The following is a 24,862-nucleotide window of genomic DNA, read 5'->3' on the forward strand; positions in this document are numbered from 1 at the left end:
ACAGGCTCAGTCCAGCATCCCACCCAGGGAGAAATATCTGATGTGGGGCAACTGTGCTCTGCCCTACGATCCAAAGCAAACAGTCAAATAAATGCTGTCCAAATCAAAGGTCAAGTATTGGGAGCGTATAGGAACATTAGGTGATGCGCTGCACTAGAAACCAGACATATTAAAGGAGAATTTAACACAACAGAAATGGCAGGCAGGAGAATTAAAGAGCTGGAGAGCACTGTGTAGTCTCCCCTTGGGAGCTGTTTGCCTTTGGCAAATTTCCCTGACAGACAGACAAGACAAGAGCTTACCGTTTAAAAAATCAGCTGCAACAGGATCCGTCATGAGCACGTGTGGAGAAAGGAGCTTGTACACCTCGCTCTGCTCCCGCTCAGGCAGAAAGTTTAATATATTTTGGTCCACCAAATCTGACTGATACAAAAGAATGCTTTGTCATGTTCAACAGTGCAGCTTTACACAATCACACGTGTTTTCATCCCCAGCAGAACACAAAGGCTGCCAGTCCAGCACAGATGCTTAACACAAGGAAGCTACACTAGAAAGTGTTGCTTGCAAGATGGGACTCTCTGTGAGATGACATACAGTGCTCCTGTGCTTAAGAAGGAACTTGAAAAGTCACACTCTGTCTGCAAACGGATCTAGGGCAGGACATAACCTGTAGGTTATTTTACCCTGGTATTGCTACCTATTTGCAAAAGGCTGAACGGGTTCCAGAGGCTGCCTTGCAGTTACAGCCAGAAGCAAGCTGGAGAAGAAACCCTGATACTATAGGAATAGAACAGGATATGAAATCATTTCAGAATGAAAATCTATAACATTTCCTTTAGAAAACATGAGACAGAAGTGAGAGAGCTCTTTCTCCATCCCCTATTTGTACTCCAGATGAACTTCTGGCTAAATAAACTTGACTTGCCAAGTAGCTCAGTGCTGATAAACCCACACAACCTGACCAAGGTGGTTCTACCAAAGGTCAGCACGTATCTGCTACTTTGCACCCTAGGCCATCCAGACAGGTTAATTTTGTGTTCAAATTTGTCTTCACCCAACATCTTCTATGCCTCAGGCTTGGCACCAGATAAAAAAAAAAAAGTGCTCTTGAGGGGCCAGCAAAAACTTCTGCACCCAACAACTAACTGACTTCTAGAAATTCTTCCAGGAAATTCTTATGCCCCATATTTGTTACTAACAACTGTGGGCTCAAAGTAGTAAAACCTAATGTGATTGAAAGACAGATTTAGTCCTGAAATCGTCTTTAAATTATCTGAGAAGAGCTTCAGCAAGTACAGATTTCATAAGCATGAGATTTTCCATGTACTTGATGGGATAAACACCACCCAGAACCTTCTTCAGATGTGCAGTCAAGCGGAGAGCTACGACTACAGTGATTTTGCATAGATTTTTTTTAGCTAACTTGCAGACCTTAAGAGAGAATCTGTTATTCACAGGAGCTTGAGTTACTCCCTAAGGGTTTGTCGGTGTATTCCCCACCCACAGTCAGTTGTCTCTGCCACGACATTCATACCATGGCTGATGTCAAACACAACAGAGTGGAAACAGTCTTGCGAGGGGACTGCTGTTTGTGGCAGGCCTTTCCATAATGTGACGCTGCCCTGCGGGTTCCTTGCTGAAGCAGTGCCCAGCCACAAAGTCCGCAGAGAATGATGGTAAAGCCTCGTGCTGCAACTGTGTCGCAATATGAACTAACCAAGGATCTAGTGTTATTGATCCACACGTAAAATATGATTTAAAGGGTAACAGACTGGTGCAAGCACCAGTTAGACTGCATTTCCTGTTCATGCGCGTAGATTAAGCTGGCCAGTGCACTCGAATCCTGCAGCTTTGGCGGAAACTTGTTTCTTTCACACAGCCTAATTCTCAGCCCACAGCAGGCAATGGCATTTTCGGCAGGCTTACGGTCAGATGTGCCTGAGAGGCACGGCACTGCCGGGGGGCTGCTGATCCAGCCTCGCCTCCCGCGGGATGCTGAACGGGCACCTGGGGAGGAGGAAGATGCGAAACGCATCTACCTCAGCTGAATCACCTGCACCTGCTATTTTAGAAAAGAGCAGAAGCTTGAACTGGCTCCAAAGCGCTTGCCCTGGACGCCTGCAGCCCGCTGCTGGGCATGCAACGCAGGTGGCTCTCGACCCCAGACTGCATGGGACAAGAACTAAGGCTCAGGGAGAGAGAATTTGCTTTCTAATTCTCATGCTTTCACAGCTCCAAAGTTTATTTCCAGCGGTCCGCAGCTCGGGCCCCAACACATCCCCAGAGAGCAGACATTAAACTAAATCTTTTCATCTGAGTTGTTGCCTCTTTCACTGGACAAAACCGAGTCCCATCTTTGCAAAAACAGGGCTGTGTTAGGGCAGGAGAAAGATTCTTCAATATATTGCGTTGTCAGAACTTACCGGTAAGTGTCCAAGCAGAGATGAGACGCTGTCAGATACATAAATAATAATCCCATCAGTGGTAAGAGCAATGAGAAAGCCATCTAATGCCTAATGATAAAAGGCAGACCAAAAGGAAAAAAAGAAGAATTATGCTAGGGAACAACTTAGAATACAATACAGTAGGCTCATTATTTCAAAGGCGATGCCTCTAACAGCCTAAAACCAACATAAGTCAAGTACGGTAATGATGGCTCAATATGGAAAAATAAAAATGACATATGATGTCTAATTCAGTATTCTTTTTATATTCTTATTTTCTCATTAATATTAAATTGACTTGCACTTTGCATCCAGTGAGTATTTGTTTAACATGAAGCAAGATACTGGTTGCTAAATTTTCTACACCTACACAATCCTGGTGACTTCAATCACTTCATTATGTGTTCTGAATTACACAATAGTTAACTAATGTGTATGGAGATGTTAGATATCATCACGGCAAACCCAGCATGATGGATCGATGGAGGGATGGAGGGATGGAGGGATGGAGGGACAGACAGAAAAGCAGAAACAGACAAATTACACAATGCTGTATTTTTAGCAATTTATGGCTAACATGGGTGAGATTTAAAGCATTATTTATTCTGTTCAAAGCGTTCGTGGGCTAGGCTAGTGAAATGACAATTTTAAAGTTTGCTTTGTTTTTCCTTTCTTATCCTCAGTGGTTTCCTGGCCTGGATTTGAAGTTCTCTATCCCTTCTTAAGTCACTAAATACGTTTTCTTCTCTGAGTGTTTTTCCTGTTCTTTGCAACAGCTTCTTGTACCATTGATCCAGTCTGTGTTCCTGTTCTTCTGTAACAATTACCAAGATCCAGGATGCATAACCTCTCGTCAGCAGAGTACACGAAGCTAGCTCTTCTGGAGACACCACGACGGTGCTCTGCAGTTTAGTCTACAGGGAGCTGAGGATGCTGAGTAGAGGTAGCACTCACCATCTTCCCCAACAGCCAGTTGTTCCCCACCTCAGTTTTGCGCTCTGCCTCAGCTGAAAATAAACTTGCTCAGAACAGATGTACTTTTGACTTTAAGGAAATTGGTCAATGGCCTAATGTAGTCCAGCAAACTGACAGTTATTAAAGGGTTATATCCCCCAGCAACTTCTCGGGGGGCATTTATTTTGATTCAGCTAGAACAAACCAGCTTGCTTGGTGAGAGAAATCCCCAGAAAGACTGAATAGACTTTTCCAGGGAGGTGAGTCATGACATCCTGATGAAAAGGAATAACTAAGACACTGCAGCACCTCCCAGCACAGCCCAGCATCCACCCTTATTCTGGTGGGGCCAAGAGCGACAGCTGCCTACACAGGACAGGAGAGCTCCTAGGCACAGGAGCAGGCAGCACAAAATGCAAGCTGTGTCTTTTAAGAATGGCTTGGGAAAATGCAGGCTCTTCAAGAAAGCACGCAGGATGTTTTTAGATCAGCCAAAGGTTTTTATAGGTGAGAGTATCAGAGCTGTTCTGCTGAATGCATGTGAAAGCAATGCAAGTAAAAGACGCTAATGGGGTGTGGGAGGAAGAGAGCGGCTCTGTTTTTTTCAGGTCCTTTCAAGTTTTTGCTAATACTACTAGTTTTAGTGGCTGTTCTGAGAAGGGCAGTTCTGTTTTTCCTCTCTCACCAGGCCAAATCTGGGCCAAATTGGTCTTTATTCCTAAATGAAAAGCTATTTATCCTTAAGAGAAGCAACCATCTTTTTAATTCTACGTGCAAAGCATTCAGCACAACAGTGCTGTCAGTCAGCTTTGGATTAGATGTGCCAGCACAGTAGAAATCATTAACATCGGGACCTACAGGTGAAAGGAGCTACATCTCTGAACTACTCCTCTGAACTGATTAGTTCTCACTAATCTATGCAGCTTTAATTTCTTCTTACCTCTAACATCAACTGGGTGAACTCCTCGTTGCTAAGAAATGAAGGCTTCCAGTCTTGTCTAATCTCACAGGCTTCTGTCTGTGCTGTGATTTCTTAAAGAGAAAACACCAAAAAAGCAACATGATTCATGTTAGTTGGAGAGGTTTTTTTCCATTTCAAGTAACATGAGACTTCTTTTAAGAGGCTTTCAGAAGAATCATCCTGAGATCATTCTCTGTACAAAGCCTTCCCATACACAACAGTTATTTTCCACACCACCATGATACAAATGCCATTGGAAATCAAGAAAAGAAAAAGGAGACATTTTGGGTGGTCTGAAGACCATTCAGAAATGAAGATTCATGGACTGATTTCAGAGTAAGATCAGCATTGCCACCGAGGGTCCTGCAGGCTACCAGCTGACACTGCTGACAGCTGACAGCTGACCTCAACTCTGCCACTTCAGAAGGACTCACAGGGGTCCACAGGCAGCAGGACAGGCTGCCTTCTGCCATCTCTGAGCCCATGAGACCCTGGGAACAGAGTAGAGAAGCACCTTTCTCCATGCGTTTGTGATGCATGCTGTTCCTCTGCTCTTCATCACTCATGCCCTGTTTGAGCCTGCATAGCACCTGGCAGGAGGACCCAGGAGGCACCTGGTGCTCCTCTCTACCAGTCCTCTAGGGAAACAGGGAAGTGGTCTTTGGGGATTGGTGCAGCTGGCAGAGAAGAAGAGATCATGGACAAACAATCTCAGGTCAGCACAGCTTGTGAACCTACCTCTTCCATGGCCAAGGGAGAGGACAATAAGCGAGGAGGACGGGGAGGGAAACTGTGAAAGGCAAAATGCCCTGAAAAACGGGACTGTTCAGAGGGAGAGATTACAGACAGTGATCTAACAGGCCCAGGGGCAGGAGGATGGTGACAGAGGACTGGGCAAGAGAACATGGGGAGGAGAGAGCTGTGGAAAAGCAAAGAAGCTACAGAGCAGAGCAGACAGTGACAAGACAGTATCAAAGCATCCAGGAATAGAAAACAGAGCAGGGTACGCAGGAAAAGGAGAACAAAATAGGCCAGGGGATGCAGAGGTCAGTGAGGGAAATGGAGTGATGTCATTACATTAAAAAACATACAGTACTGAATCTTTTCAAGCATATCCTTGCTTAGGATATGCAATGTATTAAAATCTAGCAAATTTCCTGAGGCCAACTGCTATGCCTTTTTCTGCCCCTTGCTTAGTGTTCATATCATCTATGGAGGTTTCAGATGCTTGGGAGAAACATCACTCATCTTTTGAGCAGAATTCAACTGCTGGCCAGACGCAGAGCCAATGCTTTCGACGCCCAAAGGTTGGGGAATGGGCCCAGCACTCTCCAGTACCTTTCTGTTTCTGTAAGAAGTCGATGGTCCTCTGCAGGATTGTGGACTTGTCCATCTTGAGAGGGTGGCCATGGCCTTGCAGCATTGTGCAAAGCTCTTTAATGAGGACATTGAACTGGTCTCTCCTTTTCTTCTCAGATTTGTTGCGTGATGCCCTGGGTGATGGAAACACAACTGTCACTAAGTAAAATGAAGGACCTAGAGCTTGAGCCAGTGAGGGCTAAAGGACCCTGTTCCAGCAAAACACTTCAAATTTAAGAATCCAAATTCTTCTTGGATGCTCATTTGTTTGAAATTAGGTTTGGATTTAAGCGCTTTGCTGATGCTTACAGCCTTGCAGCAGGACTGAACTCAAAAACAGCAAGGATAACTGGAGGTAACATGACCTATTCATTTAAGCAAGATTTTGCATACATTGCAGTAGCAGATCTCATTTGTTTGTTTGCTTCAAAAGTGGTGGTAACTAGACGAAGGTGTTATGGGCCAAGTTCCTCCAATAAGAGAAGCCCAGCTTCTGTGTGCCTACATTTTGCCCACACCATTTTGAGTTTTGCCCACACCCATATGAGTTCTTTTTTTTTTTTTCCAGTTAGTGCACACAGACAGATATAAGGACCCAAAAGAGAAGAATGCCTTATTTCCCGACTTCTTCTCACAAAAGTAGCTTATACATGCAGGATGCTGTGCGGAGACAACTGTGGAATAGAGCCAAGCACGTGCTCTTATATCTGGTTTTGAAAAACTGCAGTGGTAGTAGTGTCCCATATGAAACTGGGAATGTTAAGAGTCTGGCTACAGAAACCACAGACTAATTTCCAATTTGCATTAATACAATTTAATAACGTTTTATTAGAGTTTTCCCCTCCACTAAAAACAATAGAGGAAAAAGCCAATCCATTCAGTTTCTTCCAAAATGTTCTTTCCAGTGCTCATATCAGAGGTAACCTTACTTTCATACAACCTCTTCCAGTAGTAATTAATATTTTAACAAGCATATTCATGGTAATACATGCTTCCTGTGGTCTATATCAAGTGTCATATGCAAAAATCATTTCCATTCATATTCAGATCGGCATTCAGAGGTTCTCAGCTCACTTACGTTCATAACCATTTCTGTCTTTGCACTAATGTAGAAAGACTAATTAGAACTGAACCAAATGCTTCTCTGAAGGGAGATTAACTCATACCTTTGCTAAAGCAGGGCTGTCCTCTAAGTTTCTCAGGGAACTCTACCCCAGGTGAGCAGTATTGCATGATGACAACAAAATGACACGTTAGGAATTCTGCATCAGGATAATAAACAGGCACCGGATAATCACGGATTCTGAGAGCCAGACAACGTAATCTAGCAACCCCCGAGCTGATTAACCTGGCACAGGGTGGTCAAATACACTATAGAGGCTTGAAAATGGTGACAGAATCATGCTGTTTTTTGGTCTGCTATACAAAACCTGGAAATTAAATGGGAGTTTTGCCTCTGACATCTGTGGTCCCAACTAGTTTTAACGCATCAGACAACACAGCATTTGCTGTTTGAGGCTCCCGGGCGAGCTTCCACCCTCTGTGCCCTGTGGACCCATTCCTACCTCTTTGCCCTGTCCTTCTCATCTTCATCCATCAGTTCGTCTACACAACACAGGGCTCTGGAAGGAAAAGACAGCAGTACTTACTGAGACATATCCTCTGATTTTGTTGAGGATGTCAGAATTTGACCTCATGTAGCTTACTGTTTTGTTCATCATGACATTCCAGATGTTTTTATCTTCCCTTTCCCTAACTTCCGATCCTTTGTGCAGTTTCTTGTTTTTCCTTTCTGCATTAGGTATTGAGGCTTGCTAAAAGCCAAAATATACAGCTTCAATAAGTGTGATTTTACAGGGAAAGAGATAACCCACCTGCTGCCTTTGCACTCCCTTCTGTGTTACCAGTACAACCACATGCAAGCCCAGCCGCCACCTGATGCAGCCAGGGGGGCACCACAGAGGGGCAAAATCTGCACGAAATTCTGCGCAGGAAATAGCAGCTACTCTGCGACTGCGATTTCATGCTATGGTCTGTGCCAGATACTACTGCACTTGATCCTGTTTCGGGAAATCAACCAGGCTGAATTCATTGCAGTGGTTAAACAGTACCTGAGATTTCTTTCCCAGTGGAAGAGGAGGAAATAGGAAACTGTGCTGACTCCAAGAAGGATTAGTATTAGGCAGCAACAGGGTACCATCAGGAGATCTGAGAGACCATATGATAGATATATCCATCCAAAGCCCACTGTAGGCAATGACTGCTGCTTACCCCACTGGCCTTTAAACACACCATCCAGACCGCATCCTGCCACTGGGATTCATACCCAAGACTTCAAGCTAAAACTGTTCCTCACCCAGCATTACCCAGGGAAAGGAAGGGAATCAAGCACCATGAAATGATGGAAAATTAGACATGATAAGCGTAATTTCTTAACTGGTCATTTGCTTTCTGTGACTCAGATTGGCTAAGTCAGCGAGACGGGGAGTCACGTTCCAGATGTGTCAGCTGGGCAGATCCAGGCAAGCTGGCCACCACCACTCCACAGCCTTCACTGCCCAGAGCCTCCTGTGCTGGGCTGCAGCCCACCTCAGACAGCTCCAAAGTGGCTGGAGATCACATCCGTCCCCAGCTTCAGCACCCTTCGGTCTTCATGACTAGTGAGCACTTTCACTGGAAAAACTTTCCCACCACACCCAGTGCCCGAGAAGGACTCTTTGCGGGGTAGATTCAAGTACTTTTCCCTGCTTTGAGACTACTCCAAGCCCAAACAATGAGATGACTATAAAAGTAACAAGAAATAGAAGTACCTACAACCGATAGGAAGTTAAAGATACTGCTTATAATAAAGCAACAAAAATTTACCCTCACTTCCCTGCTCCAGGGTGAGGATCTCCCTCCCTGCGAAAGATCTGGGCAGAGGAAAACTGAATGAAATGATTTCCTTTGTCCCAAAAGGTGAATGTACACCACAAAGGGGGAGTGGTTCTCCCTGCCTGAGTCATTGAAAGCAAAGAGCCAAATTAGAAATTACCTGTTCTACTCCTCAGATTCATCAGTCCAGACTGACTGAGTGGGATTAGCACTTCTTATCACCATGTAAATAGAGATGGAGAAAAATTAATCCTGGAAGGAAAAGTAAATCCAGTTAAAACACAATTGCAGACAAGACTTAGCCTAGAGAGCTGCAATCGCTTCAGGCTGAAAATGTCTACCATGGTAAATTAGAAATAGGCTCAAGTATAACTGGTAAAAGCTCAGCAAAGCCTCCAGGACCTGAGGATCTGGGACAATATTCTGGGATGCTTAATTCTGTATGCACCATTTACTCCATTGGTCTTGCAGAAGAAGCCAGACAATGCCAAATTGAGCTCCCGTTTCCAAACAATAATGCGGCCCGGTAGAATGGAAGAATGGCCCTACTAGCTTGGGGCCACTAAGCATCAATGCCAGTCCTTTCCAAAACATGACAGTTTACCTGGTGTGTATGTTATGAAAAGCAGTGAGTACATTCCATACTTGATCCATCCAATCATGTGATGAAAAATCTCCTTTGAGATGAACATGATCACCTAGAGCCAGTGCAAGCCACGGAAACCACTGGGAAGGATTTAGGACTTCACTAAGGTTTGCTACTGACATGAGACGAGCGTCTCCTTTTTGATTACTATTTGAACAGCTACTAATAAACGCTCTGAATGTCACATGAAATTGAAGGTTGCAATGATTTTAATTATCCCAAACGCTTTATTTCTGTTGTATCAATTCTTTTCCCATACCTAATGTTTATCGTTTCTCAATTATCCACCTTTGTCACATTCTCTCTTCTTTCTCAGACCTCTTTGACAAAAACTCACCCCACAGTGTTCACCTCTGGAACTGCAGCCATGGATGCTTGTTTTGATCCAAACAACCCTTCTTCTCAGGAAGGATACAGATACAATCAAGCTATCCATGACTGAGAGTAATATCTTCAACAACAACCAAGTGCTGGGTTTCCAAATTTAACAAACTTTCAATGCAGTTTGAGTGACCTCCTGGCTTTGAGCCCCAGGTTCACTACCTGCCACTCATGTTAGCATTAGCTTTCAGAATCAAGACATTGCAAAAACTTGTGACACTACCAATAACAATATGTTTGTAAATATGGGGGACAAACAAACACATCTACATTTCTAATATTCTCTAGGACTAGCAATAGTTTTCCCATTTCTCAGACAAGTGAAAACCCCACAAGCGGAAGGAAACGACATGCCAGCTGAAGAACTGCTGAAAGATAAACAGATAAAGTAGGCATACTGGAAAGGGCAAATGGGAAAGATGTAGGAATTGACAATGTAGGACCACTGCTAAATGAGTAACATCGATACAGTCCAATGATACAGAGAGTGCTTGTAGGGGCGGTTTACGTGCGTTAGATGAGACAGTAGGCCAAATTCCTGTTCATTAGAGAGAAATGCAATTGTCAGTCCATTTGCTCAAAAATTTGTCTCAGATAAATTGTTATATGGTGGTTATAAACTGTAATATGGAAGTTACAGGTAAGAGGCTTGAAAGCACTGAAACAATAAAGTACAAGAGTATAAAATACTTAATGTGTTTCAGTAGTAAGTGGTTCAGTAAAAAGCGCACTTCAGATTAAGTGATCGTTTTCAGTTTGGAACATGAACTTCAGGGAAAATCTTATGCAACTACTGATATCCCCAGTGAAACAGCAACTAAAAACAACACCTACGTAACAAGTTTAAATACGGTGGACCTGCTATACCTCTGTTTTCACAGTAGTCTTATGCTGGTCAAATTACAAGCATCTATCCTAGTTCAAAAAGAGCATAAAATCTTATGTGTTATCCTATTGACCTAAAACGGAACTGAAATTCTTATCTAAGTCACAACTGCTCATCAGTTAGTCCTACTTTTCAAAATTATATAGCTGTTTCTCTTCTAGAAGAACAAGCAAGTCAGAATCCTGCTCAGTCTTAATAATTTCAGAGATATACGCATAAAGAAAATGCTTTTTTTCAAAGCAATGAGTTAACATGGAAATAAGACAAACATCTCTTGCAATTCTTCAGAGAACTTCTTTTTTATTCAGGCTTAGGTATACAAAATTTCAGTCAAACAAAAGGATCCTTCCTGAGTTTTGAGCGGAAAGCTTTATGCAGAAATCTTCATCTTGTCCTGTGTTGTACAGTCCTATTGACTGAAGATCGTCTCCCACCTGAAACACCCAGGATGCCCAGCAGGTTCTCTGCCTTGTACACACGACTGTCCTCCCGATCAGCCAGGCCGGGAAGCAGTACGTTGAGAAAAGCTTTTTTTGTCACTGAGTGAGACAGCAGTCCTGTCACAGCTAAACCAGCAAACGGAGCCCTGATTCTCCAGCCTCTGAGGGCAGCTATCGCCGTCACAGCAGCGTGGACGAGGGGAGCCGTGCGGGGCAGAGGGAGGAGGCTTCCCCGGGCTGTTCCAGTGAGATACCTCCGACGACTGCGAGACGCGCTCAGTCAACAACAGACTTTGACGCTCAAACAGAATAAACGGCCATAAAACAATTCGCAGGCCCGAACACACCAAGAAGCTTTTTGCATGATGCAGCAGGATGGTGAGCTATAAAAAGTCTTAGCAGAAGACACCTAAGGACAAAATATTCTTAACTGGATTAAGCAGTTCAGGACTACATTTAGCTAAGTGCTTTTTGTCTTGTTATGAGCTGGAGCTAAATATAGTAACCAGAATACTTAAGAATAGTTTCATAAGGGTTGTATACAATCCTCAGCAAGATAAGGCACTTACCACTATTGACAGCAGTATGTCTGCATGCTAAGAGTATTTCAAATAGCTATAGATAGAATCTCTTTGACCTTAACTATATTAACCAGAGGGATCAAAATTTATTTATTGCCTCCTGAAAATCCTCTCCTGCAACACCTGGAGAGAAGGATTTCTGAACTCTGTCAGCAGGTAAGGAGAGAGGACACTTGTCAATGCTGCTAGCGTCTTTTTTTTCACCCCACCTACATTAGGTGATGATCAGTTTTCCCATGGAGAAATGCATATCCATCACTGCTTAATGCCTTTAATGTGGAGGGAGAAGATTCTTTCAGCCCTTGTACAGGGAGAGCCTCAAAAAATATACATAGCATTTCCAGGGAAAGTTATATTTTAGACTTTTCAAATGTCATAGTATTTAAAGTCGTTTCCAGGGTTACAGAAAGGGTAATGGAGTATGACAGCCTTAACAAGACAAATGGACTTCTCGAAACACATCTAATAGTTAAAGTGCTATTTCATGCTACCTGCAATATTCTAGTACAATTACTTCTGAAGAGAGAATGGGAGAGAGAGGGAGAGGTGGCTTTTTTTTTTTTTAAACCTCTATTTTGCAGAATTGTCTGACTCCAGGAGCTAAAACTGCAATCTTCTGACTACAGAAAATATTTATTTATTGCATTACTGCAAATCATCAAAATATTAACATTACCTTGAAAATAACTCCCATTAATGGAACACTACATTAGTAAGAATTATCTTCCCAAACCAACAGTTCCAATGAATGCTTCATTACATCTTTAATTTAAATTATGTAATTATGTCATTGAAGGCAAGGTAAAGATCACTTCACAAATCCAGTGCTGGAGAGATTTCTTCATGATCAGTGGCTTTTATCAGACAGATAAAGCTTTTATCAGTCACCTAAAAAAGGGCCCTGACTAACTACGCTGTTTCTCCAATTACATCAATTGGTCCAATTAGAAATATTTTCTCTACCTAAAAACTCTGCTGTGCTTGTATTTAACTGTTCGTAAAATTTTGGACTTGAGCAATGCGTAGCAACTGAGGAGTCTTCAAATCTATACTGTAGGAAATCTTTTAATTATGGAAATGTGCTGTGCTAACAATTTCCACAGATTTTACACGCAATGAATTCAGCAGAGAGCCCTCAATTACAAGATGAAGCACGTTGTAGCACAATATAGCCATAAATAAGAGAGTTAATGCATTCTCCAGCAATACGATTTATATGTCAATATGCCGATGTTTCATTCTTCCTGAGGCAACAGGAGGGCATGCCTGTAGTTGACAGCTAAAGAGCTGATTTAATTTTCAAAAGGCAGAATTTAACCTTTTCAGTAAAGTGTTACTGATTCAATTATAACATGCTAATGTAAGTGACATTTGCAAAGCCAGCGGCGCCCCAGAATCGTGATGGTTGTTCAGCACCACACGCACTCGCCCCCTCGGTTTGTGTATCGGAGCACCAAAACCTGCCGCTGGTCCCCGGCAGACCCACAGCTGAGCTAGGGAACAAGCTCAACCACCTCCAGGACCAAAGCTGCTGAAAGTCCTCGTCCCACTGCTGTGACCAGCAGCAGCAACAGTCCGCAGCACCTCGCGGTTCTCCCGCAGCATCGCCGCCTGCCGCAGCACCCCGCGGAAACACCACCCTTCCGCGGCCGCTTCCCCGGCCCGCGTGAAGGCTTTACGCGCAAATGCAAAGACTAAAACTGATGTGGCAGAAGAGATGCACTGGAACCAAGGTGGATCTCTACGTTATTTGGTGTGCATTTTCATTCTTTTTCTGCTGGTATTTCAATCGTTCCTCTCCTTGCCATGCCCTGCTTTCTGCTGTTCACTTCTGTTCTTAACTCCTTTCTCTTCTTGTTAACTTCTGTTCTTAACACCTTTCTGTTCTTCCTTCACTTACCCCCCTCACCTAACAACCATTTGCTGAAGTCCAGAGAATTGGGCATTTCTTGAAGGTAGTTTCTCGCTATCTCATTGTTTCTTATATATCATCTACTGTCATCTTTCTATTCTTTTCTCTTCTTCTTCATGTTTTTCGCTCTCCTTTTCTCAAAAGGGAAAAGACGTGATAAAGATCTCGCTGTTGAGGATCAGCCATGCAGCGGGGGGACTCCGCCTTCGCCCAGGGTTGCAGCCTGCCCACCGGCACACGCTGCTCGGCGACACCCAGCCTTAGGGACCGTGCAGGTGGGCACCACAGGGGTCTTTCCAACACAGGCAGCTCCCGCGTCGCCCTCCCCCGGGTCCAGGAGCGCTGGGTCCTGTCTGATAGCTCCTAATTCCCACGACAGGCCCTTTGCCTTTTTGGAGGAGCCGGGACCCGCCGCGGCTCGGCAGCGGTTGTGCAGCTCCGTCCGACAGGGACGTGCTGCCCGAGCTCGAGACCAGCGGGCCAACGCCAGGCACTGACGGGTGGCTCTAGGACACGCCTCATCTCTTGGGGGGGTTCGGGACAGGGTCACACATCATGAACCGACCTGTATTTTCATACAGTGCTTTTGTAGCACCTGGCTCGTGGGTAATGGTGGTGAACTGAGGAGAGAACCGACTCTTCCGCTGCCTCTTTCGGAAATCTCTCAGAACCGGACTTGTTCTGCCGCTACTGTAACTACTGCATCTCGATGCACTCCCTCAGCCACAGCGTACCCTTCCCTGGTTTATTGAGCTCTAAATTTAGCTTGTTACCTGTGACAGATTTATGTCCACGTTCATTATAGCAGTAACAGCTCCAGGCAGAAGCTAAGAGGTGCCCAAAGAAAATGGATTATACAAACAATTACACCAGAAAAAAGGCTGTATCAGAACACTGTGATTCAGCACAGAAATGAAAGGAAAGATACAGGGATGAACAATGGTGTTTTTTTTTTTTTTAACCAGGATATGCTGTTGTCTGACAAAAGAAAAGGAGAAAAAGATTAGAAAAACTAAGATACACTTGAAAAGAAAAGATGATTACTGGAACATTTTGTTCTCTAGGATTTTTGTTAAGATCCTGGAGAAAATAGCTGGCCAACTTTGCTCTGTTTCAGTGATTTACTAAGCCTTGCAGGGTGAAGATACAACATTGGAGAAGATTATTTAAAATGTCTCCAGGGTTTCTGTAACAAGAAGGGCATGTATTTAATTAATTCTATCAATTTGTCTAATAGCCTCTTAAAATTCTCAAAACACGGCAAAAGGCAGAACTGCTGATTCACAACTCTAAATAGTATAAAATTACAGTTCTACGGGCACAGGCAGGACAGGATTAAAAATGAATATGCAAATGATACTTCTTCTGCAGTCTTGGATGAATACCTGTGTTCGTCTGCAGCCACGAAATGACGATAATACATCTAACCTATGCACAATTCTTCAACCCACTTGACTCCTGACAGTCTTTCCAGAACTGAATGCTCAGACTAATATCTAGAGCCAAATAATCCTCAAAAACCATAACACACATACAGCTTTCCCCACATGGAATGGGAGTGAAGGCAGTTGTTGACAGTAAACCCTTTAGTAGAAATTGAGAGGTGTGTTTTCATGCAAGCACGCGCAGGACAGGCAGAGTGAGACAGAAAGAGGCAAACAATACAGAAATCTAACAATCAGAAGTCTTTTGAACAAAACGGTCTCCAAAATTTCCAGCAAATAAGAACCCCTCTTAAAGTTGTGGTTCTGCTTATGACTGATCCTGCTGGTGCAAATGCATGGTGTGAGTGGGTGCACAGGCACAGTCTCACTCACGCGCACACACACACACACACATTTTAGTTTAGAACAATTTGCAACAAACAAACAAACAAACAGGGTAGTTTCTACTGAGGAAAGCAGTGGTGACATTCAGGGTGACTACCTACCTCCTGATGCTTGACAGTAAATTACCATTCCTGCTACATGAATGCAAAAAGGTGAGCGGGGCTCCCCCTCTCATCCCTCAGGGCACTTGCTATCCTACTCACTTCTCTGGCAAAACACAGAGATGGTGATGGTGGGGGCAGGGTTCACCCGACAAAATTTCAGCAATGAAAAGAGCGGTCCAACAAACTTCAAAAAAAGAAGATATTTATGCTGTAGCTGAAGCAGCATGGAACAACATCCGGTTACAAATCCACTGCTGGAGTTTCAGAAGGATTTCAGGCTTTCATTCAGAGTAGCTTCGAAACTCTCACAACAAACCATCTAGGAACACTTTTAAAAGACACCAGCACTCTCTGCTAACTCTGCACTGTACCACACAAGGGTCTGCACAGTGGGTCCCTCCGCACCCCACCACCGTGTGCTCGGTTGTCAGGGATCGCCAGCTGGAGCATCTCACTGGAGGTGCTCTGTGTGATTCCCACCAAGAGGACATAGGTAGTAGCATCAGCTGTACCTATGGCATTAAGTGAGGTCATTTTGGGGTTTTGGGTTTTGTTTTGGTGGCCATGCAAATACTAGGACAGACATGTCAACGCTGTCTTTTGCATACGTTATCCTCAAATATCTCTTTTAATTCCTCTGCTGTTCTATTTACTACTGGTGAAATTCACCCTAAGCAGAGAACTACATAAAGTCTATGCATCATTAAACTACCTATTTTTAGGCCTTGGGCTCTCCCTGGGCACAGCATAAATGTAATCATTAAACAATAAAGAAAATCAGCTATCTCATCAAACTAAATACCTTCTCTTCTACCTCTATCAGCCAGAGAACAACCTCCAACACAGTAAAATCAGGGGCTTTAAACTGGGTCAGGAGTGGGTCCTGGAAGATTTTAAGAACACATTTACAAACTGTTCTGTTTCAGAAGAAAAATGCTGTATATGACTTGGCTTCAAAGAAGAGTCCATCTGCTCACATGTTGCAGGACCTGCAGATGGTGGGGGCTGTTGGCAGACTGCACCATCGTCGTTCAAATCAGCATGTCTTCTGTCTACGTACAGAGCTCCCCTGGCCATTGCCCTATAAATGCACCCCTGCTCACTCTAAAAGCCTGACAGCAACCAGTCAATCAGTCCTGGAGTCACGATGCAGCTGTGGAAGTGACGCATATTTCTATCACTCATGAAAGCAAGAAGAGTCTATTAGCTTCCCTCATGAACACATCCTGGGGTCCCAAGATATCTGCCTTAAGAATAAACTGTAAGTCAGCGCTGTCTGACCCGTCTCTCTGGCTGGGCTACCTAGTTCGTTTACTAAAGGGTAAAGCCAGATGCTATCAGGACTCCTCACCACATGACCAGATGTTTAGCACAGTTGATCCACACCTGCGCAGTAGGTCTGCTCCTTTCTGGCATGCATAGATTGACTGTACGTGACACGGATCAAAGCATCCTGGAAGCGTACGGTTTGCTGCAGCTGCACTGCCCTGTCCCTGTGCAAAGGAAGGTAAATCCCTGGATCATCCCTGCGAAAAGGGGCAACTCTGCTGCTCCTCTGCCTGCTGCTGGAGAACACGTGAAAGGTGTCTGGATGGGCTAGAAGAAGTATCGATAACGTGCAGATAGCCTGGCTACCCTTGGCTCTGTCCTTTCTATGCTTCCTTAGATCTGCTTGCTCCACTATGCTGGACTGGGGAGCCCTTCGGCTGGTAACGTGGGAGGTCTTGGAATTCTGGTCCCTGTTCAGCTTCTTTTGATTTCTACTCAACAATGTCTACTTTTCTGATGTTTTGCAAGTGGCTTGCTACCATCCTTTCTCTCCTCTGACACTTGTACATCAGGAAGACTCGGCACACCTCATAAACATCAGTTAAGCCTTACTAACTACTGTCCATGCTGCAAGGAGAGATGGAAATACAGTTGTCCCTGTTGTACAATGGAGGAAACAGGGAAACACATTCTACCCTGTCTCTTTTGATGAGTGTCTCAGTTTTGGGAAGCTGAATTTGAGACAGTAACTGCTTCCATTTATGGGTACCTGCATGGGAGCAGTTACAGCCTAATTTTCAGTGATGCTGAAACCCAGCATAAGCACCTATAAACAAGGCACATTTTGGAAAAGCTTGATCTAAATCACTGGCCCAAGGTCACGCAGCAGAGTTAAGAAGTGAATCCAGATGTCCTGATGATCAGCTCTGTCTCCTGGCATTCAGACAAGGAGGGCATTCCCTCCTAAAATAAGCTTCCTGAAGTATCAGGCTATGCTTTTAGAACTTCCTTAAATATGCATCACCGATAAGAAGTGATTCTTACATGAAGGAGGGAACAAAGGAACGGTTCGTTATCTTTTCCTCAAGTGATCACTAAGCGACTGACAGGAAGACGCCTCAGGATTCACTTTCATTTGATATCAAACTTCTTCCAACAAATCAAAAAACACCTAAGATTTTTCTCCCTTTTTCAAACAACGTGAAGAAAAAACGTTCTGCCCCAATAATCCTAAACCTGAGTAATTTAATCTGCTCTCTGTTGCAATCTGTTTCTCATGTGTATCACCACCCTGGAATTTCTGGAACTCAACACATAAGGAAGCTATTCAAAAAAGGAAATATTATGACAAAAGGATTAGAGATAGGTTTAAACCAGATTGAAAACCTCCCTATAGCAGAGGGAAATTCAGCTCCCGATCTAGACTTAAACTTCTTGACTTTAGTCGGAATCACAAACACAAACACTGCCAAAACGATGGAATTTCCCAGTACCAGCCCATCTCACACCTCTGATTCATACACAGAAGAAATGAGAAAATGGTTCAGGAGACATGCAGCTATGTTGTAGCAGAAGTGGAACACCACTAGTTGTTTGAACAGTTAAACTGCTCTATGTGAAAGACGTGTGAGAGAATTATAAAGAGCTTTAGTAGTTAAAATTCAAAGTCGCACATGCAAGCTTACTTAGAGTTTTATCTACTTATCCATTAAATGAATATCAAAGGATTCACTGCAGCTGAGCTAACTGACCTCATTTTATATCTTTGGTTTCATGCACCCAAGTTCAAGCATAAGAAACTTCTTTACCCTCTTGGTGCGCTCCGTTCTGGAGCATTCCAGGTATAATGTGCATCTAAGTCAAAAGGAATTTAAACAAAGCGCTTACATTTCAAAATTTGTCTTATGCTCATTTGGCTCTGAGACTTTCAGCTGCTTTCCTTAAATGATCTGCTCACATCTGTTCTCCAGCCGAGCTGCGTGCGTACCCCACTGACCTGACTGCTAGCCCATCTCTGTAATCTTGCAGCTGAGAAAAACCAGCAATGCACCCATTGCCTCTAAGTGTCAAGATCCTTTCAAGAAAGAGGAGGTATAAAAGAAACAGCCTTTATATAACAAGGAGAAGAAGGATTTCAGAGAGAAAGCATTCTTCAGCTGAAGTGAGTAATGGAAACTGCAGGCCTAATGTGCCCCAGGCCCAGTTCCCTGTGACAAGGCAACTGGAGGTGTCAGCATCCTGCAGGATTACGCTTTGTAACAGCAGCCCTCCAAAACATTTCTCTAGCACAGTGTACCAGGAACATCCTTCACGCTCATTTGATTCTATTTGCTGCTGGTGCTATACAAATTCGACTAATCCGATCAAGTTGTTTCTTGGCCTATGCCTCAAAGCTGACTAAGTAAATGCTTTTCATCAAGCCTGAGCCCACTTGTTTCAAGTCTGTGATTAAGCACCGGACTTGAGCATTATTGTCAGAAACATCTTCTCATTACTCAGAATTTCCAAAATCACTTGCAGGTGTCTCGAATTTTCTACCCAAATCCTCCTGAACCAGTATTGTACTTCTACAGCATTACAAATACATGATATGACGGCAATGAGTCCCAAAGATCAAATATACTTCTATGTTTCGGCTTCCCTAAAGAACAGCTCTTTGAGCTGAGATCAGCTAATAATGGCACCAGTTAGACAGTATGATGCAAAATACTTTCTGTGGCCACCTGACCTTCTACACAGATGTCTCTTCTTGTTTACTATGAAGAAGAGAGATGATAAATATAGTCAGCAAATGCATTTTGGGCAGTCATGCTCATTTGTAGTATTTGCATCAAATAACACTAGAAGACTTATGAACCAGAAAATATGTTGATCCACAGGTAATTCCAATTCAGTTATGCCAAGGACGATTTTGAACCACTGAAGCTCGCAAAATCTTTTCAAGAAGAAGTGCTGCTACTTATGTTATTGGAATTGTTAATATGTATCTGGTTTTATTTCCTTCTTTAAAACACAACCCACCAACATCTTCTCCTTCTCTTCTCTAATGCACTTCTAACTTCTCGTAATATTCTTTTTTGCACTATCTTGCCCATGCCATTTCTCAATTCACTCCTCAAAAAATGGTTATTTGTTTTCAAAGCTTCAGGAATAAAAGAATATTTAAACAATTAACTGTAATCACATTCATTATTCTGCAAGGTACCACAAATCTGTGCTGGAAATATAAAGAGAAAGCAAAACTTCTTTCAGAAAGAGGAAAAGAGAAGATAAACATCAACATTTCTCTCTCTGTTATTACTTTGTTATCTTTTTTAGACTACTAACATGTCCATCATGAAGCACTTTAATATAAGGTCATTATTGTTACACATATTATGCACAAAGATCCAAGACTTCATGCTGCCTGATAAGATATTCACACCTTTTTTTTTTTCCCCCACCATCTATTTGCATGGCTGGATGGATGCACGGCCAAAATAACAAAATATGACTCAGCACAACAGAATGTCCACTTCTCTTTGGGGATTCTCCTGGAGTTGTTTTTTTTTTTTTTTTTAACTTCGTAAGACCGGAAAAGATGTGTCCCTCCCAGGCTAAATTCAATTAAAAGATCTGAGTAAACATGAAGACTCAGGGGAAATGGAACAGACCAAATAGCAGCATTTCTGCTGTTGAGTCCTCCAAGAGGGTCGATCCACCCGCTATCTCGGGGAAACAGGACGAGGCAGGGACCCGCTGCTCACGCTGCCAGGCAGCCGCAGAGGCTTGGCCCAGCGCAGAAGGGCAGGGGCTCCCAGCCTGCTGCAGCGGTTTGGACGGCCGGGGATTGTGCAGGGATGGCTGTGGAAGGACGCAGGACAGAGAATTGGTAATATCCCACAAGGATGGGAATCCACAAAATTAATGACATATGGGGTTTTTTGGATATCTGAATGCTGTCTATTGATTTAAATAACTGTGTGAACATGCAGAACATTTCAAAAATATGTTCTGTTTGGTCTCTACAATGGTTTAGTACTAAGAATACCTCTACTTAGAGAGTCAAAATCAGGACGCCAATACAACCAGTAAGTTAAACACAGGGGTGTATCTCACTCAAAGGGTAATTCTAGCTAGCAGGCAGTTAATGCAAGCAGCAATGGACATTGCTGTCCTGCCAGTGAGTCCTGGCTCTATGAAAGTGGCCAGCAAGGACAGCTGAGCTGCACCTAAAGACATTGGTGGCCCTGGTTTTCAATGAAAAGGTGACAGGGTGAGATCACATCTGACCTGAGACAGCGTGAAAAGGGCACCGAAAATTTGAGCCTTGATTTACAAAGATCCATCAGTATATGCCTCATTTTTAGCCATCTGTGTAATTCTTGGGTGAAGGCAGCGGGATTTATTTGTGCTTTCCAGAATTAGGATAGGATAAGAATGTATCTTTCAGCAGTTTTGTGAATGAAGTACCTCAAAGCACAGAGCCATATACTTAGTAGCCATTCTATACTTAATACAACAAAATTATGCTGGCAAGGAAGACACAATAACACCAGCTGATGGGAAGAATGACACCGTAATGCGTATGCGTAAAAAAACATGATTAAAAGGGAGTTTGTTTTTGTGATAATCTGACTACGTAATACCATCAGGGTCAAGCAGATCCCTGACGAACATCGACACAGCAGCATGAAGCCAGCAGCAGCAGTTAAAAACGTCCATGACCTTTAGCTAACAGTCCAGTTTCATCAGGTTTTCGCATTGTGTTGGAGAGGCAAATATCATTTGTACTTGCAGCCGCCTTCTTTCATGCATTGGTTTTGTGTGTGTCTCCTACAAATCACAAGCAAACTTTGTGGTAGTTTAGCCAAAACTCAAGGAGGGAAAACATGCTATTAGGCAGAGAGAAAAGCTAACGTCCTCCTTGCTTTTCTGCCTCTCTCCTGTCAACCCCTCCACAAAGGTCAGCAGTAAAAATCCTATTAACTTCACTGGAAGCAGCATTATGTCTTTCCTAAGTTTACATGAACGTTGTGCTTCCATTTAATTTAGGTTTAACAATTGAGTGGTGCAAAAAACCCATGAAATTAAGGCTGTGTCCTTAACTGTTGTTTATATACAGTCCAAGCTTCAAAGAAAGAGCAAAGTTATCATGGGATAATTGTCTGACGGGGCAGGAGGTGCACTGAGCGTGGGGCCTGGCTCTGTCCCCAGCCAGCAAGTATCCCATCGCCACCAACATCTCGCAGCGGGGGTGCTCAGCATCATGGTGTCAGGGGTGTCATCTTCCTGAGCAAGCAAAAGCTAAGGTCTGTGTCACGATCATGTCCCAGTGCAGAATCTGCAGCCTCACGCTCATCCTGTGAGGTCTGCACACTGCAAAAACAGGACGAAGCTGGCAGCACTTGTGAAGATTAAGCACGTTTAACTTTCTTTCAAGTGAGCCCCTGGTTTTCACCAGCGTCGTCACAAAAAGTAACCCAGAGAGCCTCTCAACTGCCGCCTTCTACCCTACAGTTTAAGTGAATAAGAAATCACGTTCGGCTCCAGAAATCGTTCCTCTTCAGTCCCAGAAGCTTGTTTACCACTGCTGTAGTAGCTGAATTGCTGAATGAAATATTTACAACTATTCATGCAATCAAACTCATTTTCCTTAGGAAATAACTGATTAGGTATCTCACATCTGTTCCTGACAATTATTTAAGTCTGTGCTGATCCATATCTAGTCCTGACATGAATGTTAATGTTTTAGAAACAGTCATCCTTAATTAAGGAGGGTGACGACAGGCTATGCAGTCCTGGTGGCGATTGACTGCAATTGGAAAGTTCTGTATTTACACAATCAGATCATGATTGTCTCTAACCTGGTGACCTAGGGCTTAGGAAGCCTGGCAGGAGATATAAGTTTGAGCAAAGCTTGACGCAGAATTATCTTGAGAATTATCTTCCTATCGCTGTCAAAAGGTTTTAGTATCTCCCAGATGTTTTCTTCCTCTATGCAGAACAGCAGTACTGCTCTGCCAGATGCCGGCACTGCGCTTCTCCCTCCCAACAACATTTCCCCATTAGGGCTCTTTTCTGATTGAGGCTATCGCAAGTGTTGCAAGGCTGGGAAGAAAATCAGCTACTAGTGAACTTACTTGAGGCTATCCCCTAACAAAACATGACATTCATGTCTGGAAAGACACAAAAGTAAATCCCACATCTTTGTGACTTTTAGAAATGTAGAAAGAAATCTAATGTTTAGTTAATCAGATTTAAGTCATCTAGCAATCCCCTTTGCCACAGTAAATTTATCACAAAAACTTACAAAAAAGAAGGAAAAAGAAGTATTCATTGCCATGACTCCAGACTCTGCGTTACTGCATAGAGCAGGAGAGAAACCTTCAACGCTCTCAACTCAACTGCAAAGCTCTCCACTGGTGTGCCAAAGATGCCAAAGACAAAACAGATGATTTGAATTATGGCTCTTTCTGGTACTGCTCATCCATTGTGATAATAGTGTTTTTAAAGTTCTGATAATAGCAACGAGGCCAGGAGAAAACTTTTGGCAACACCTGTAATCACTACAAATTTTACTTCACGGTTAAGGAGCCAAATAGAAACAACTGAAGAAAATGAACAATTGCCTGTAAAAGATCTTGTAGAGCTGTAAGTCAAACATAAACAAAGTCTATAAAACTATCTGAACAGTAATCTCTGGAACAGTCAGGAATGCTGCAAAAAAAGTAGATTTCAAACACAATCCAAGAGAGATTAAACTGACAATTCTTCTCTCTCAGGACTTCTATACATCATAAATAGGCATTAAGTCTTCTGTATAAAGCAGCCTGTTATGTGATTTATTCACTGATACCTCTTATTATTTAAGCAACTCAAACTGGGCTATATTAGAAAATTCCAGAAGAGTTTCCTCAGCACTGCAGCATTTGAAATCAGAATATTTTTTTTATTTATAAAATGTGACTTACTGTGCAATCAAATTAATACACTACCGCTAAGGACAACTTTTAAGTAAGATGCTATTCCATTTGGATCACTTAATATTTATGTGCTTTCCTTCCAAAAAAAACCCTCAAACCATAAATGTTGTCCTCTTTTGGGTTAATCTTTTTCCATCCCTCAAGGGAACACTGCAACTCTACTCCTCTAGTCACAAGACTACTATGAACAAACCAATCAGGCTAACGCTCCTTCTTTACAGTTCTACTAGTTGCATCTTTAGCTATGAATATATCCAAGATAAGGAATTTGACTCCAGATTTGAAACATGTGCTCTGGATAGATGGAGATTAATCCCCCGTTTCTGTTTCCAAATAGTTTAGTGATGATTTTAGTCCATCGTGCTTATTTTTCTCCCATGGTGGATGAGGGATCTTTGCTCTTTACAGCCACTATACTCAGATTGTTACAGAATCATACACACTCCCCTACTCTGAAGGCCCTGTTCTGGGACCCTCTCTTCCCAAAGTCTGAATAATTTTTGGAAAGCAGAAAAATGGAGTTGCAGACAATTTTCTAGTAAAACAGAATTTTCAGCAAAAGTTCCTGAGTTCCTGAGCAAACTTTCTCAAATAGTGGACTCCTGCTCCAGGCCTTGTGAGACATATAAAAAGATAATCAGAAGGTCTTGCAGTTGATGAACCAAGTCCCAAAAGATGTCAAGACATCCCACATCAGAAAGTCATTGAGCTGGAGTGGGGTCATTGGAAGACCACACTCCAGCAGAGTAACAGTGAGAATCGTCAGCCCCAGGTCCGGCACCCAAGGGCTGACGTACGCTCCCCCTGCAATTACACAGCTCAACATCACCACTGCCACGTGGGAGGCCAACCCCAGAGCTTATGAGTGAAAGAAAATAAAGTAACTCACTTTTTCTATGTTGACTCATTGTCTCCACTAATGACAAGGCTCAGCCCTCTGCAATAAGCAAGATTAAATAGAAAAGGTAGGTGTTAAGATTAGCACAAAGAGTTTGTTTTACTAACACTTCCTACTGTGCCCTTTCCATTAAAAGCCTGCCCCAAGAAGAAGCCATTCCAATTAGTCAATTGGAAGCAAAAGCAAACTGTTGATATTCATCTTTAATATACACAGCAGTAGCGGAGTGAACCAAAGTCCCGCCTTTTCACCACACATGACTCACTTAATGCACACACTTAATACCTCACTTAATAAAATTTGATTAGAAGCAGTTTGGTTGGAGTGGGTATTTTTAACTTACTGTAATTCATGCCAGT

General features: G+C 43.1%; 1 protein-coding gene across 9 annotated transcripts in view; it reads right to left on the reverse strand.

The window, feature by feature from the left end:
• PASD1 (PAS domain containing repressor 1) overlaps nucleotides 1-24,862 on the reverse strand; it is a 58,619-nt gene that overhangs the window by 25,534 nt on the left and 8,223 nt on the right. For 5 of the 9 annotated variants that reach the window (XR_011143410.1, XM_068956757.1, XM_068956759.1 and 2 more), the window contains exons 2-7: nucleotides 8,753-8,844; nucleotides 7,284-7,340; nucleotides 5,698-5,852; nucleotides 4,339-4,430; nucleotides 2,424-2,513; nucleotides 303-423 (exon numbers count right to left, since the gene is read on the reverse strand). Coding sequence is in view for 8 of the 9 variants with exons in the window: in XM_068956757.1 (XP_068812858.1) it covers nucleotides 303-423; nucleotides 2,424-2,513; nucleotides 4,339-4,430; nucleotides 5,698-5,852; nucleotides 7,284-7,315 (490 nt within the window). In the remaining variant the exon portion in view is untranslated. Of the gene's footprint in view, nucleotides 1-302; nucleotides 424-2,423; nucleotides 2,514-4,338; nucleotides 4,431-5,697; nucleotides 5,853-7,283; nucleotides 7,341-8,752; nucleotides 8,845-24,494; nucleotides 24,543-24,862 lie in introns of those variants that run through there. The other 4 variants (XM_068956754.1, XM_068956756.1, XM_068956755.1 and 1 more) reach the window with 4 other exon arrangements.

Source organism: Struthio camelus, chromosome 11 (genome assembly GCF_040807025.1).
Source record: "Struthio camelus isolate bStrCam1 chromosome 11, bStrCam1.hap1, whole genome shotgun sequence".
In the NCBI taxonomy this organism is placed as follows: Eukaryota; Metazoa; Chordata; class Aves; order Struthioniformes; family Struthionidae; genus Struthio; species Struthio camelus.